This window comes from Halichoerus grypus, chromosome 6 (assembly GCF_964656455.1).
Source record: "Halichoerus grypus chromosome 6, mHalGry1.hap1.1, whole genome shotgun sequence".
In the NCBI taxonomy this organism is placed as follows: domain Eukaryota; kingdom Metazoa; phylum Chordata; class Mammalia; order Carnivora; family Phocidae; genus Halichoerus; species Halichoerus grypus.
This window is the reverse complement of record NC_135717.1, coordinates 40,486,728-40,498,842: the sequence shown is the minus strand read 5'-3', so window position 1 is coordinate 40,498,842 and position 12,115 is coordinate 40,486,728. Positions and strand designations below refer to the sequence as shown.

At 65.1% G+C, this 12,115-nt stretch overlaps 3 protein-coding genes across 6 annotated transcripts in view; 2 read left to right on the top strand and 1 right to left on the bottom strand.

Moving 5' to 3' along the window:
* The first annotated feature begins 738 nt into the window (after positions 1–738).
* Positions 739–3,090, top strand: ARHGDIG (Rho GDP dissociation inhibitor gamma). The gene is made up of 6 exons (XM_036083558.2): positions 739–890; positions 1,972–2,151; positions 2,234–2,317; positions 2,398–2,474; positions 2,556–2,619; positions 2,727–3,090. The coding sequence occupies exons 1-6, from the start codon at positions 818–820 to the stop codon at positions 2,924–2,926; spliced, it is 678 nt and encodes a 225-aa protein (XP_035939451.1). The 5' UTR covers positions 739–817; the 3' UTR covers positions 2,927–3,090.
* A 132-nt stretch (positions 3,091–3,222) lies between these two features.
* Positions 3,223–6,515, top strand: PDIA2 (protein disulfide isomerase family A member 2). Its single transcript, XM_036083549.2, has 11 exons — positions 3,223–3,444; positions 4,098–4,304; positions 4,375–4,508; positions 4,589–4,726; positions 4,800–4,916; positions 5,000–5,125; positions 5,199–5,396; positions 5,491–5,611; positions 5,691–5,872; positions 6,161–6,271; positions 6,395–6,515. The coding sequence occupies exons 1-11, from the start codon at positions 3,249–3,251 to the stop codon at positions 6,437–6,439; spliced, it is 1,575 nt and encodes a 524-aa protein (XP_035939442.1). The 5' UTR covers positions 3,223–3,248; the 3' UTR covers positions 6,440–6,515.
* A 332-nt stretch (positions 6,516–6,847) lies between these two features.
* Positions 6,848–12,115, bottom strand: part of AXIN1 (axin 1) — a 58,517-nt gene continuing 53,249 nt past the window's right edge. For 2 of the 4 annotated variants that reach the window (XM_078075041.1, XM_036083507.2), the window contains 4 exons: positions 11,813–12,058; positions 9,833–9,940; positions 7,913–8,080; positions 6,848–7,735 (listed from right to left, as the gene is read on the bottom strand). In XM_078075041.1, the coding sequence (XP_077931167.1) occupies positions 7,609–7,735; positions 7,913–8,080; positions 9,833–9,940; positions 11,813–12,058 (649 nt within the window). In that variant the 3' untranslated portion in view covers positions 6,848–7,608. The remainder of the gene's footprint in view (positions 7,736–7,912; positions 8,081–9,832; positions 9,941–11,812; positions 12,059–12,115) is intronic. The other 2 variants (XM_078075042.1, XM_036083508.2) reach the window with 1 other exon arrangement.

Below are 12,115 nucleotides of genomic sequence, written 5' to 3'. Positions count from 1 at the left end.
CCTCCTCAAGGACAGGGTGCTTCATTATGGTCTGGGTGCACACCGCCCAGAGACCTGCAGCACACTCACGCAGCCCAGTCCATAAACATTAGACTAATGGCTGTGTGACTGACTCCATGTTGCATCTCACTAGGAGGGTGGGACCCTTGTCTCTGGGTGATGTGGACACAGGTCTCTCTGTGCTAACGCCTCCGGGATGTGGAGCCACAAGGCTGCGCAGACACTCACCCCCGTCCGCATCCCGCAGCTCCCAAGGCTGGGCAGACTCCAGGAGTCCCCACTGCCCAGACAGAAGATCCGGTGGGGGTGGGGAAGGGAGGGGAACCTGTCGAGCCCCAAGTGCGGCCTGTGCCGCCTGCAGGTAATGAGAGCCTAGGGGCCTGGGGGAGGCGGGGAGCACCTGCTCCACTGGGCGCCCCCAGCCCCACCCGCCCCTCCCAGAGGGCTTCCCCGGAGAATCCCCCAGACTCTCACGGGCGCCGTGGGGGAGGGGCCGCTCTGATGGACAGAGCGGGGTGTAGCCTGGGCCGGCGGCTGGGACCATCACCGCGGCGGCTGTGCGGGCTTCTGGGGCGCCCGCGGCGGGGACGACCAGGTGCCGGCGCCGTGCGGGCGACACGCGCGTCTCTGCGGGGCTGCGCGGGGTCCGCGGAGCGGCTGGGGGCGCGCGGCGCGGGCGCGGCGCTGGGCGCGGGGGGCGCTCCCGGCCGGGATGAGCTCACCGCAGTCGCGCCGGGGCTGAGCGCCGAGCCGGGCGGCGGCGGGGCGGGCGGCGGCTCCTCGGCGGCTCCGCGGCGGAGCCGGGCCGCGGGCCACCATGCTGGGCCTGGACGCATGTGAGCTGGGGGCGCAGCTGCTGGAGCTGCTCCGGCTGGCGCTGTGCGCCCGAGGTGAGCAGGCTGGGCTGGGGCCAGGGTGGCCACGTGGGCGGGGGTCTGGGACAGGGAGGGTGGAGGGTGGGGGGTTGGGGAGGTTTCAGCCTGGGGCGGGGGCTGGGCCTCCCCCGCGGAAACTTTGGGGGCGCGCGTGGGGAAATCCTGGCGCGGTCCCCCTACTGGGCTCTGGCGGGGGTGGGGGGCTTCGTCCAGGCCAGACACTCGGGGCAAAGGAGCCAAGAGTGGGCGGGTCTGTTTGTGAAGCCAGGGTTGCAGGGGGACCCTCTCCCCTTGGGAACCTGCCCCTGAGATCTCCTCTCCCTTGGGTGGGGCTGGGGCTCCTTCAGGGCGTGTGATGATCCCTGAGAAGCCTGGCGCACAGTCGGAAAGACCCTGTCCCAAAACACTATGGGAAGGGGCTTAGAGAGACCCCTGCCCTAGGGCATCATGGGAAGGGGCTCTAGGAGACTGAGTCTCAAGGCGCCCAGGGAGGTAGCCCCAGAGCATAAGCTGAGAGGTTTAGAGAGAACCGCCTCTACGACCCAGGAGCACCCCCGGCAAGAACCCCTAGGACAGCGGGAAGGTATACAGAGATGTGAAGAGATGTGGTGGGCAGAGCCTCTGCTCTAGGGAAGACCCCGGAGGTCAGCGGTCCACAGTAGTGGCCTCCAGTCCTTGGGGCTATCCCCCTTTTAGGGTCTGCCCCCATGCCGCCCTATCTTTGGCCTCAGAGTCAGGGAGGAGCCCTAGATGGATGACTGGGCCAGAGAAGGCAGCTGGTGCCTCAGGGATGTCGCTTGGCTCCATCTCTCAGGAACCTTCTCCAACCCCCAGGGCCCTTCCTAAAGGGTTCGGGTGTGGGTGCTGCTCAGTGTCTTCCCAGCCCACCCCTCTCCCTGAGCCCCCATGCAGCCCTCTCTCTCTGAGCGCACGTCCCCTTCCCTAACCCCCACCTCTCTCCCTGAGCCTCCATTGCTTCCTCTGAGTTCCTGTGGGCCCTGAGCAGCACAGCTGGCCAGATGGGGGGCCTCCAGTATGATGAGTGAACACCGGGGTCCGCTGGTGGCAGCGGCTCACGCACCTCCCCAACCCCCAGTCCTCCTGACTGACAAGGAGGGGAGACAGCTGCCCCCTGACGAGGCACTGGATGAGGCTGTGCCTGAGTACCGGGCCCCAGGGAGGAAGAGCCTCCAGGAGATCCAGCAGCTGGACCCGGATGATGAGAGCCTGGCCAAGTACAAGCAGGCACTGCTGGGGCCCCTGCCCCCTGTCACGGGTACGCACAGCCCTGGGCTGGGAGGGGAGGGGAGGGGCGAAGGCCGGGGAGAGCACTCTGGTGACTTCCGGTTTTTCCCCAGACCTGAGCCTGCCCAACGTGCAGGTGACCAGGCTGACGCTGATGTCTGAGCAGGCTCCGGGGCCCATCACCATGGACCTCACAGGTACTGCCCCCCGTGGGGCTCCTGGGGCAGGGTCTGCGATATCCCAGGAGGTCATTCCCTAGCTGCACTTTCCCTAACAGGGGAGCTGGCCGAGCTGAAAAACCAGGTGTTTGTCCTGAAGGAGGGTGTTGATTACAAAGTGAAGATTACCTTCAAGGTGAGGGTAGCTGTCATGGGGGATGCCTGCCAGCTCAAGGTCAGCCCCCCAGAGGGGCCCTTAACACCCTCTGTCCCCCAGGTCAATAAGGAGATCGTCAGTGGCCTCAAGTGTCTGCATCACACCTACCGCCAGGGCCTGCGTGGTGAGGGCAGCAAGGCAGGGCCGGCCCGGGGACGGGGGGGGGGGGGGGGTTGTGGGGAGGGTGAGGTGGGGCAGAGGGTGGCCCCTGACAGCCTCCCCCTCCCCCAGTGGACAAGGCCGTGTACATGGTGGGCAGTTACGGCCCGAGCGCCCAGGAGTATGAGTTTGTGACCCCGGTGGAGGAAGTGCCTCGAGGAGTGTTGGTGCGGGGTGCTTATGTGGTCACGTCCTTCTTCACGGATGACGACAGGACAGACCACCTGTCCTGGGAGTGGGGCCTCCACATCTGCCAAGACTGGAAGAGCTGAACGCCTCCCACCCCAGGGGCTGTCCTCCCACTCGGGGTCCTGCTTTTCCCTGCCCCTCAGTCACTGATCACACCCCCCACACCCTCTGCTCCGTCCTGGGATACCCCCTCCCTGGGCTGGCACTGTGCCCCAGACAGTCCTATTAAAGTCGCCTTGTCTCAGTGCCCTGGGTGTTGCTTCTGTCTGCCTCCCCTCCCCCGGGGTGGGTGGGGGGAGCCTTGTGGCCTTATCTTCCTGGGACTAGGACTGGGCGCCACGTGGCAGCTGCAGCTTGGCCCCCGGCCCCCTTATCTGCCCCCTGCCTCATGGGCCCGGCACTGCCATGGACGGCCAGTTCCTGCTCCCGCTGCTGCTGCTACTTGGGGCCTCAGTCCTGTGGGGACAGGGCCCGGGGCCGGGGGAGCCCGAGGAAGAGCCCCCCGAGGAGGAGGTCCCTGAGGAGGATGGGATCTTGGTGCTGAGCCAGCGCAACCTGGGCTCGGCCCTGCGGAAGCACCGCTCGCTGTTGGTGCAGTTCTGTGAGTGCACCAGGCTGGCGGGCTGGAGGACCCCCCCGGGGCCGCCCAGGGGGTTCAGCTCCCCACCCTGGGGGTCCAGGGCTTGTGCAGTGAGAGGGCTTCCCCACTGAGCACTCGGCCCCCACTGTGCTCCTGGAAGCAAAGCCCTGGGACTGAGCTGGCCTGGGGGGGGGGGTGTCGTGCAGCTTGAGCAGGGGAGGGCGGGACTGGGGAGGGAGGTGCAGGTGCAGGGAAGACCCTTGATCATCATCCGTCTGCAAACTCTTTCTGTAAGGGACCAGATAGCATTCAGGCCCTACTCATTCTGTAGATTTTTACAAACGTTTACACATGGGAAAGCCATTCCTAGGTTGCAGGCTTCCACAAACAGACGCAGGTGGCCCGGCTGCTGGCCTCAGGGAGTGGCAGCTGGAGGATTCTTCTCAAACACGCTGGCAGGATGGGGCCGCCACTGCCCCCCCGGCCTTGGGGCCTTGGGGAGTCTGGCTCTGGGGCAGAGGCTCAGATGGGCCCTCGAAGGAGCGGGGTGTGTGGACAGGAATGCTCCCTGCCAGACCTGACTGACGCCAAGGTCTCCCAGCTCCAGCTGGGCGGGAGCCGGGGCTAAGGCTGGGGCCGTGGAGGCCCGGGGCGCTCATGACCCTATCCCCCAGATGCCCCCTGGTGTGGGCACTGCAAGGCACTGGCCCCTGAATACAGCAAGGCCGCTGCCCTGCTGGCGGCAGAGTCCGCCGAAGCCAGGCTGGCCAAGGTGGACGGGCCCGCCGAGGCAGAGCTGACCAAGGAGTTTGCTGTGACGGAATACCCCACACTCAAGTTCTTCCGTGACGGGAACCGCACACACCCGGAGGAGTACTCTGGTACCGGCAGCAGGCACCGGCGGGCAGGGGCGGGGCTGGGCTGGGCCCAGGCTGAGGGGACTCTTCACAGGCCCCAGGGAGGCCGACGGCATCGCTGAGTGGCTGAGGCGGAGGCTGGGGCCCAGTGCCACCCAGCTGGAGGATGAAGAGGGCGCCCAAGCACTGATAGACGGCCGGGATGTCGTGGTCATTGGCTTCTTCCAGGTGAGCTGGTGCCACTGGGGTCCAGGCCATGGGAGCAGGGCCTGTGGTGCCAGCTGACCTCACAGGCTTGGGCTCCTTAGGACCTACAGGATGAGGATGTGGCTACCTTCCTGGCCCTGGCCCAGGACGCCCTGGACATGACCTTTGGCCTTACCAACCAGCCGAAGCTCTTTCAGAAGTTTGGCCTCACCAAGGACACCGTGGTCCTTTTCAAGAAGGTGGGTCACAGGGCCAAGGTGGGTGCTGGGGGTCGGGGCTATGGCTCCTGCTGACCGACCCAGTGCCGTCCAGTTTGACGAGGGTCGGGCCGACTTCCCAGTGGACGAAGAGCTGGGCCTGGACCAGGGGGACCTGTCGCACTTCCTCCTCATGCACAGCATGCACCTGGTCACGGAGTTCAACAGCCAGGTCAGCTGGGCTGTAGGAGCAGTGGCAGGGGTGGGGGCGTGTCCGTGGGAGCCAGCGCCCATCAGTTTGGCCTGCCCTTGCAGACCTCTCCGAAGATCTTCGCGGCCAGGATCCTCAACCACCTGCTGCTGTTCGTCAACCAGACGCTGGCCCAGCACCGGGAGCTGCTGGTGGGCTTTGGGGAGGCAGCTCCCCCGTTCCGGGGACAGGTACTTGGCTGGCCCGGGGCGGGGAAGGGGTGGTAGGGAGGTGGGCTGCCCACCACAGACTCCCTGTTGGCAGGTGCTGTTCGTGGTGGTGGACGTGGGTGCCGACAATGACCACGTGCTGCAGTACTTTGGTCTGAAGGCCGAGGAGGCCCCCACCCTGCGCTTGATCAACATTGAGACCACCAAGAAGTATGCGCCTGCGGATGGCGGGCCAGTCACCGCGGCCTCCATCACCACGTTCTGCCACGCCGTGCTCGGGGGCCACGTCAAGGTCTGCTGCTGAGTTGCCCACCCGGGGAGCGGGGGGTGGGAGCAGCGGTTCCCAGGGGAGATCGCCACTGGAGCCCCTGGCCCCGTCCCCCCAGCCCTACCTCCTGAGCCAGGAGGTGCCCCTCGACTGGGATCAGCGGCCGGTCAAGACCCTCGTGGGCAAGAATTTTGAGCAGGTGGCTTTCGATGAAACCAAGAACGTGTTTATCAAGTTTTGTGAGTGTGGAAGGCAGTGGGTGGGGGGCAGTGGGCAGCTGGGGTCCCTGCTGGCTGTGCCAACGCGCCGCTGCCTTAGACGCCCCGTGGTGCACCCACTGCAAGGACATGGCTGCGGCCTGGGAGGCCCTGGCCGAGAAGTACAAGGACCACGAGGACATCATCATCGCGGAGCTGGACGCCACAGCCAATGAGCTGGAGGGTTTCCCTGTGCACGGCTTCCCTACCCTCAAGTACTTCCCAGCGGGGCCGGGTCGGAAGGTGAGGCGGGACCCCATCTTCCTAGGTCTGGGGCTTGGTCAGCGCGTTCCTCCGGCGGTGGCAGGAGACGGGGCCCGGGCCTCGAAGGGCGTGGCCTCGGGTGGGCAGGGCTTCGAGGGGCGGGGCGCCGATGGGCTTGTCCTCGGTGGGCGGGGCCTCGAGGGGCGGGGCCTCGAGGCAGGGTGTGGGCTTGGGGGTAGGGCCGGCTTGAGGGTGGAGCCTACATGGGGTGTCGGGAGGGTAGGGCTGGGTGGGGTATATTCTCCAGAACCTGGTGTCCCTCCTCAGGTGATTGAATACAAGAGCACTAGGGACCTGGAGACCTTCTCCAAGTTCCTGGACAATGGGGGCAAGCTGCCTGCTGAGGAGCCTGCAGGGGAACCCACAGCCCCCGACCCGGTGGGTGCCTCTGTCCCAAGGTTGCCACTCTCTGGACAAGCCTGACATGTGGCACTGGGGTTGCCAGGGGTAGGGATGAACTAAGGGTGCAGCTTCAAGCTGGGCCTCTGTGACCCTTTCCAGGAGACACCTGCCAACTCCACCACGGAGCCCAAAGAGGAGCTGTAGCTGCCCCCCCATCGCCATCTGGTGCCCCCACAACAGTGCCCTGGGAGCTGGGCAGTGAATAAAGAAAGAGCTTTGGTCCTGGACTGTGTGTGTGGTTCCTGAGCACGCCTGGCCGCCTGGCCCTTGGGGTTAGCCAGATAGCCTCCTGGGCCCCGTTCCATCTTGAGTAGGGCCTAGCCCTTGCCCCCATCCCTTTTGGGTAGATTCCTGACTCAGATCTGAGTCTGGGAACCCACCCCTCTCCAGAGCTCTGTCCCCGTGCCTCCAGAAGACCCCCCAACACACACACACACACACACACACACACACACACACACACACACACACTTAACCCTCCGAGGCCTGCAGGGGATGGCAGGCCGTCCAGCCAGGCCCCATCACAGAAGACAGGTACACTCCACAGCCAGAGAAGGTTCAAAAATGATTTTATTTCATTATTATCCAAGTACCTTTGAAAAGATAATTGTACAAGTCAGCGCATGAAAAATGGGCACGGGCAGCCCCCCACTGGCCCTGGCCTGAGAAATGTACATATTTACATGGGCCCTTAGAGGGGAGGGGCCCGGGACCCGCTGAGCCAGCGCTCTGGAAACAAGGATGGAGGAGGGAGAGCGCTAAGGGGCTCCATCGCCGGATCCACACAGTGGCAGGCAAGAGACAAGCTGTGTCGAAGGCACTCGGTGACATGTACAATTTACAGAGGCCCCCACAGGGCCCCTGGCGCCCCAGGCCCAGGCCAGGCCTGACCGGGGTACCGTGTGGCGGACAAGTCCCAGAAGGAGGGGGCAGAGCCTGCGGTGTGAGCGCCAGGGCGAGGAGTGGGTGCGTCTGCCCGCCGTCAGCAGCGGGGCGCCGCTGGAGAGGGTGTTCAATGCGGCCCCATGGCGGGCTCCCCGCTCAGGCGGACTCTCTAAGTATCACTGAGGAGCGGACAGGGCACCCTCCTTGTCAGCTGCAGGGTGGAGGCCTGTGGGACCACGCAAAGGGACCCCCGCCCATCTGCACACAGATGGACCCAAGAGGAGGCCGGCTGCGGGGCAGGCAGCACCTGGCCTTCTCCCAGCAGCTGCGTGAAGCACACAACACAGCACGACCCTCTGACACTCTGCGTGCGGCCCCGGCCCCTGCCCGACGCAGGCCCAACCCGGCACAGAGGCCAGGCCCGCCCGTCAGTCCACCTTCTCCACCTTGCCAATGATTTTCTCCTCAAAGACGGGCAGGACGGTCTCATCTTCCCGAACCTCCTCAAACACCACTCCGCAGTCAAACTCATCGCTCACTTTCTTGAAGTAGTATCTGCAGGACGGGGGCGAGAGGAGACGAGAGCCTTGTGCCCTCCTCTCCAGGCCTGGCGGCCCCACCCTCCTCGTGTGAGCGGCAGACCCTGCTGCCCGTCTGCTGGGAGCCGACACCGAACACGTGCAGTGACCACACGCGGGGTCCCCTGCCCCTAGCCAGCCCCTTGGCTCTCACCTGTAGTTGCCTTTCTTGGTCAGCAGCTCCTTGAACTGGCCCAGGGTGACTGCACGGCCCCGCACCAGGGTCCTGTAGGGGATGGGCTCCCCGCAGAAGTAGTAGGCCACCACAATGCTGTCACATGGCTGGGCACTCCCACTGCCCGCCTTCCGCTGGGACTTCGTCCTGGAGACAGAGGAGCAGTGATGACTGCTGGGCTCAGGGTCTCACAGGACACACCCCACAGGGCCTCAGGACCCCAGGAAACACTCAGCAAGGGCCAGACGGTGGGCCTCGCCATCCTCAATGCCTCGTGTGCGAAGGCCCTGACACCCCCTCGCCCGGAGCGCCACATCCAGCCCCCGGGGGCCTCACTCCATGCGGTGTCCCATCCCGAGGTGCCGGACCTGCGCCGGCCCCATGCTCTCTCAGATCCACAGCAAGGACGCCAGCTCATCTCTCACCCGCCCGCCCACCTGCCCCACAGCAGCCAGGGCCTTGGTTTGCCCACCACCCTCCCGCACCCACTGCATGGCCTCAGGCCTCCCTGTGGTCTGAGCTGGCTGCGGGGGGGCGGGGGGCAGCACCCCCTACCCAGACCACATCACGTGGGCGAACAAGCTTCTCAGGGCCAGAACCCATGGTGGATCCTAAGACGCCCAGGCTCCTGGAACCAATGCAGCCCCCGCCTCTAGGCTGGGCTGCACTCCCCATATGCTAGGAAAGGCCTAGAGCCCTAAAGCTTCAGAAGCCTCTCAAGGCCAGTGGCCAGACAGACCGCACCATGCACGGATCTGGAAATGGACCTGCCCCATGGCAGAGCACCTGTCTGAAGAGCAGAGGCAGTGGCCAGCCAGACTTGCAGAGAAGGGCACGAGGCCAGCACCGTCTCCTGCCCAGGACCACTCATCCTGACGGGTGCTGAGCAGCTGCCATGTCTGTGACCACAGTCAGCAGCCTTCGGCCGGCCAGGAGCTCTCGTCCCCATGACCGCTCCAGAGCTGCCCAGGTGGACGCGGACAGGGCCCTTGGCCCCTGCCAGCCCCCTGCCAGCCGGGCGTGCGGCGCCCTGTCAAGAGGCCATCTGACCATCTGAGCTCACGTGGGCTCTTCTCTCCCTGCGGACCCTCCCTCTCCCTGGTGCTCCTGGGCACACACTAGGCGGCCACTTGGGCTATGTGGCCATGCATTGCTCAAGCCAGGCTCCTGGGTGCCTGCTTTCCTTCCCTCAGTCCTGCAACCTCACGTGGAGGGGTCCTCTGGGGGCCCGTTCTCTACAGAAGGGAGGCGGGGTCCCTGCTTCTCCAGAGGCCACCCTTAAGGAATGAGCTGGTGGGGAGGCTGAGTCACTCAGGCATCCGGCTGGACGTGACAAAGCATGGTCTGGGATGAGGTGGGGGACCCCCTCTTTCTGCTCTGTCCTGAGCAGAAGTGCAGGGATTGGGCGGCCAGCACTGTCTACACGGGGGCCCCAGCACCCACGGTGCTCCACGCAGGCCTGGGGAGCGGACACGCCAGTGCATTCCTGCATTCCACACAAGAACAGAGCGAGGCTCAGCGTGCGCACAGCACCCGGATGCGCCCACGCCACCAGGGCAGGCGCTTTCAGGCGGCCGAGCCAGGGCAAACATGGCCAGTCACACACCAGTGAGCCCCAGGGCCGGCCGGGAAGCTCAGGAAAGTAAAGGCAGGTGGGGGGCGTGGCCAGAATGGAGGAAGCAGAGCAGAACTTCCTCTCCGGCCTGCCGCCCATGGCAGGCCACGTGTCACACGAGGACGGCCTGCGTCTCCTTCCATGGAGACACGAAGCTTGAGCCCAGCCCCATCTCTTCCAGCGCGGCGCCCCAAATCCTGTCCTGGGAAGAGCGGCTCCACCGCGGGCCTGGCCCGCGCGCGGTCTGGGTAAGCAGTACCGGGACCCGCGGGGGGCGCACGTACTCTGTCTCGGAGAGCTCCAAGTCCGACACGGCTGGCACCACGCTCAGCACGGGTGTGCACACTGGCCTGACGCAGGAGCGCCCCCGCTGGATGACCTCCTGTACATACCTAGGGAACAACCACGTGAGTGAGCCGCAGGGGCTGGGCTCCGCGGTGACAGTGGGGCCACAGACCGGCACAGGGAGCAGGGCCCCAAGAGGGCCCGTCACCACCGAACAAGGCTCCTACTATGTGAGCAGACAAAACACCAAACCACGGCACTGGAATATCAAGGGCTCGTCGGGCCGGTCAGGAGACTGGTGCTGCTTCAGTCAATCCAGAGTTCCCAGACTCCTCACTGGATGACAGCTCCCGGGACCACACTCGGGAACCACTGCTCTGAGGCACCAGGGTCTTGTCACTTCATCCACACCGAGAAGGGCCTTCTGCAGAGGGCCTGCCTCTGGCCACCTTCGTACGCACAGCTCTTCCTCATCCGTGCTCTACACCGCTCCGTTCCGAGCAGCTGGGGAGGCCTGTCCTGGGGCCGGCTGCCCAGCAGCACCTCTCCACATGGCTGCCCGCCCCAGGCGTGATATTGTGCAGCCCTGACAGTGACTTGTCTTCCGCCAACTGGGGGGGGTCACCCCACAAGAAGCGCGGGGATGGCCCAGCACCCCCACTGCTGTCTCTGGACCTTCACTCATGTCTGTGGCCATTTACAAAAGGCCTACACGCCCTGGCCCGACGACACGTGCAGACGCCAACCACTGGCCAACACGCCGTCAGGAGGCTCACAGCCCGAAACACGCATCCCCGAAGGCTTGTGTGGCTGTGCGATGTGTCCAGCCAGCAGGGCACATGCAGGGCCCGCTGGGTGCTGGTGGGAAGAGACGCGAGCCCGGCACCCCCAGAGCATGGCAGGGACAGCGGTCCCACACAGATCCTGCAGACAGTCTGTGCAGAGAGAGCACCTCCTACCCACACGCCCCAGCCCTTTCCCAGATGGCCCCCTGCTCCCCCGTCAGCCCCGTCAGCCCCCAGGCATCCCCCGCACCAGCCCAGGCCTCCTGTGCCGGGCTGGCTCTCTCGCTCTATGCTGACAGGATCACAGGGTGTGAGACAGGCGCCATAAACGTGGTTGCCCACAATGGCCAGGGGACACACTCAGACTTGGAGCTCTGCCCGATGAGACAGGCACTGACACCAGCCTCCCCAGAGCTGGACAGCCCCCCACACAGGGAGGTCCCTGGGAAGGATGACCAGCGACCACAGACTGGACAAAGGGCGCCGGCAACGTCCGAGGAGAACAGGGCCACCGTGTGACCATGCTCTAGGCGCTGGGTGGGAAATGCAGATTTCCAGGCCCCCCTCAGAGACCCTGATCCCTCTGGGAAAAGTGACCTCAAGGCCCAGCTGAAAAGGTGCAGAAACAACATTCTGGCCTGGAGAGAAGACCTGCTATCACAGAGGGGTGTCCCCAGCAAGGGGGATTCTGGCGCTGGGGTCCCTCCAGGAGAAGACTTTCACATCTGCCTGTATTTGAGCAACGCTGACCATCCTACCTGCAGATGGCACAGTTTACGGGGTCCCCTTCCTGGGACTGCAGAGGCAGCTAGGAACCCCAGGAACCCACTGTGAGCTCAGCCTGCACAGCAGCCGGGGTGACCTGACGGCAAGCTCTAGCTGCTCCGTGTGGCGACAGGCACCGCGGGCTCCCGCAAAGACACGGGAGGAGTACGCCCACAGAACAGAGAGGGCCCCCTCTCCGTCCCCAGAAGGACAGTGTAACGACCACGTGCCCTCCCAGACCCTGGTCACACAGCAAGGCTGCTTGCCATGCCCCACGCGGCCCTCGGGGGAAAGAAGAAACCAGGACTACCAGCGGGCGGCCAGCATGGGGGCCTTAGGCCTTGGGAAACCTCAGCCCCAAAGCAGTACCACGAAAGCTGGAGTGGCCCTAGCAGGGAGTGCGGCCTGCTCTCCCTGACGCCCCCGTACCTCTGCTTTGACGGTAACTTGCTGGCTCTCTTCTCTTCCTCCTCCAGACGCCTGCGGGCCTCCTCCAGCTGGGTCAGGGGGTTGGGGGCCGGGTTGGGTGGCATGGTGGGGTCTTGAATGAAGAGGTGAGAGGGCTGGACGGAGTTCCGGAGCTGAGCACTGACCCAAGGGTGCACGGCCCCAGGACGCTCAATGGACAAGGGCCTGGAGCTCTCGTGGGCCTGCTGCTTCTTGGCGCCAGAAGACCTTCGGGAGCAAGAGAACAAGGCATGGCAGCATTTGAAAGCCTGGCCACGGGTGGGT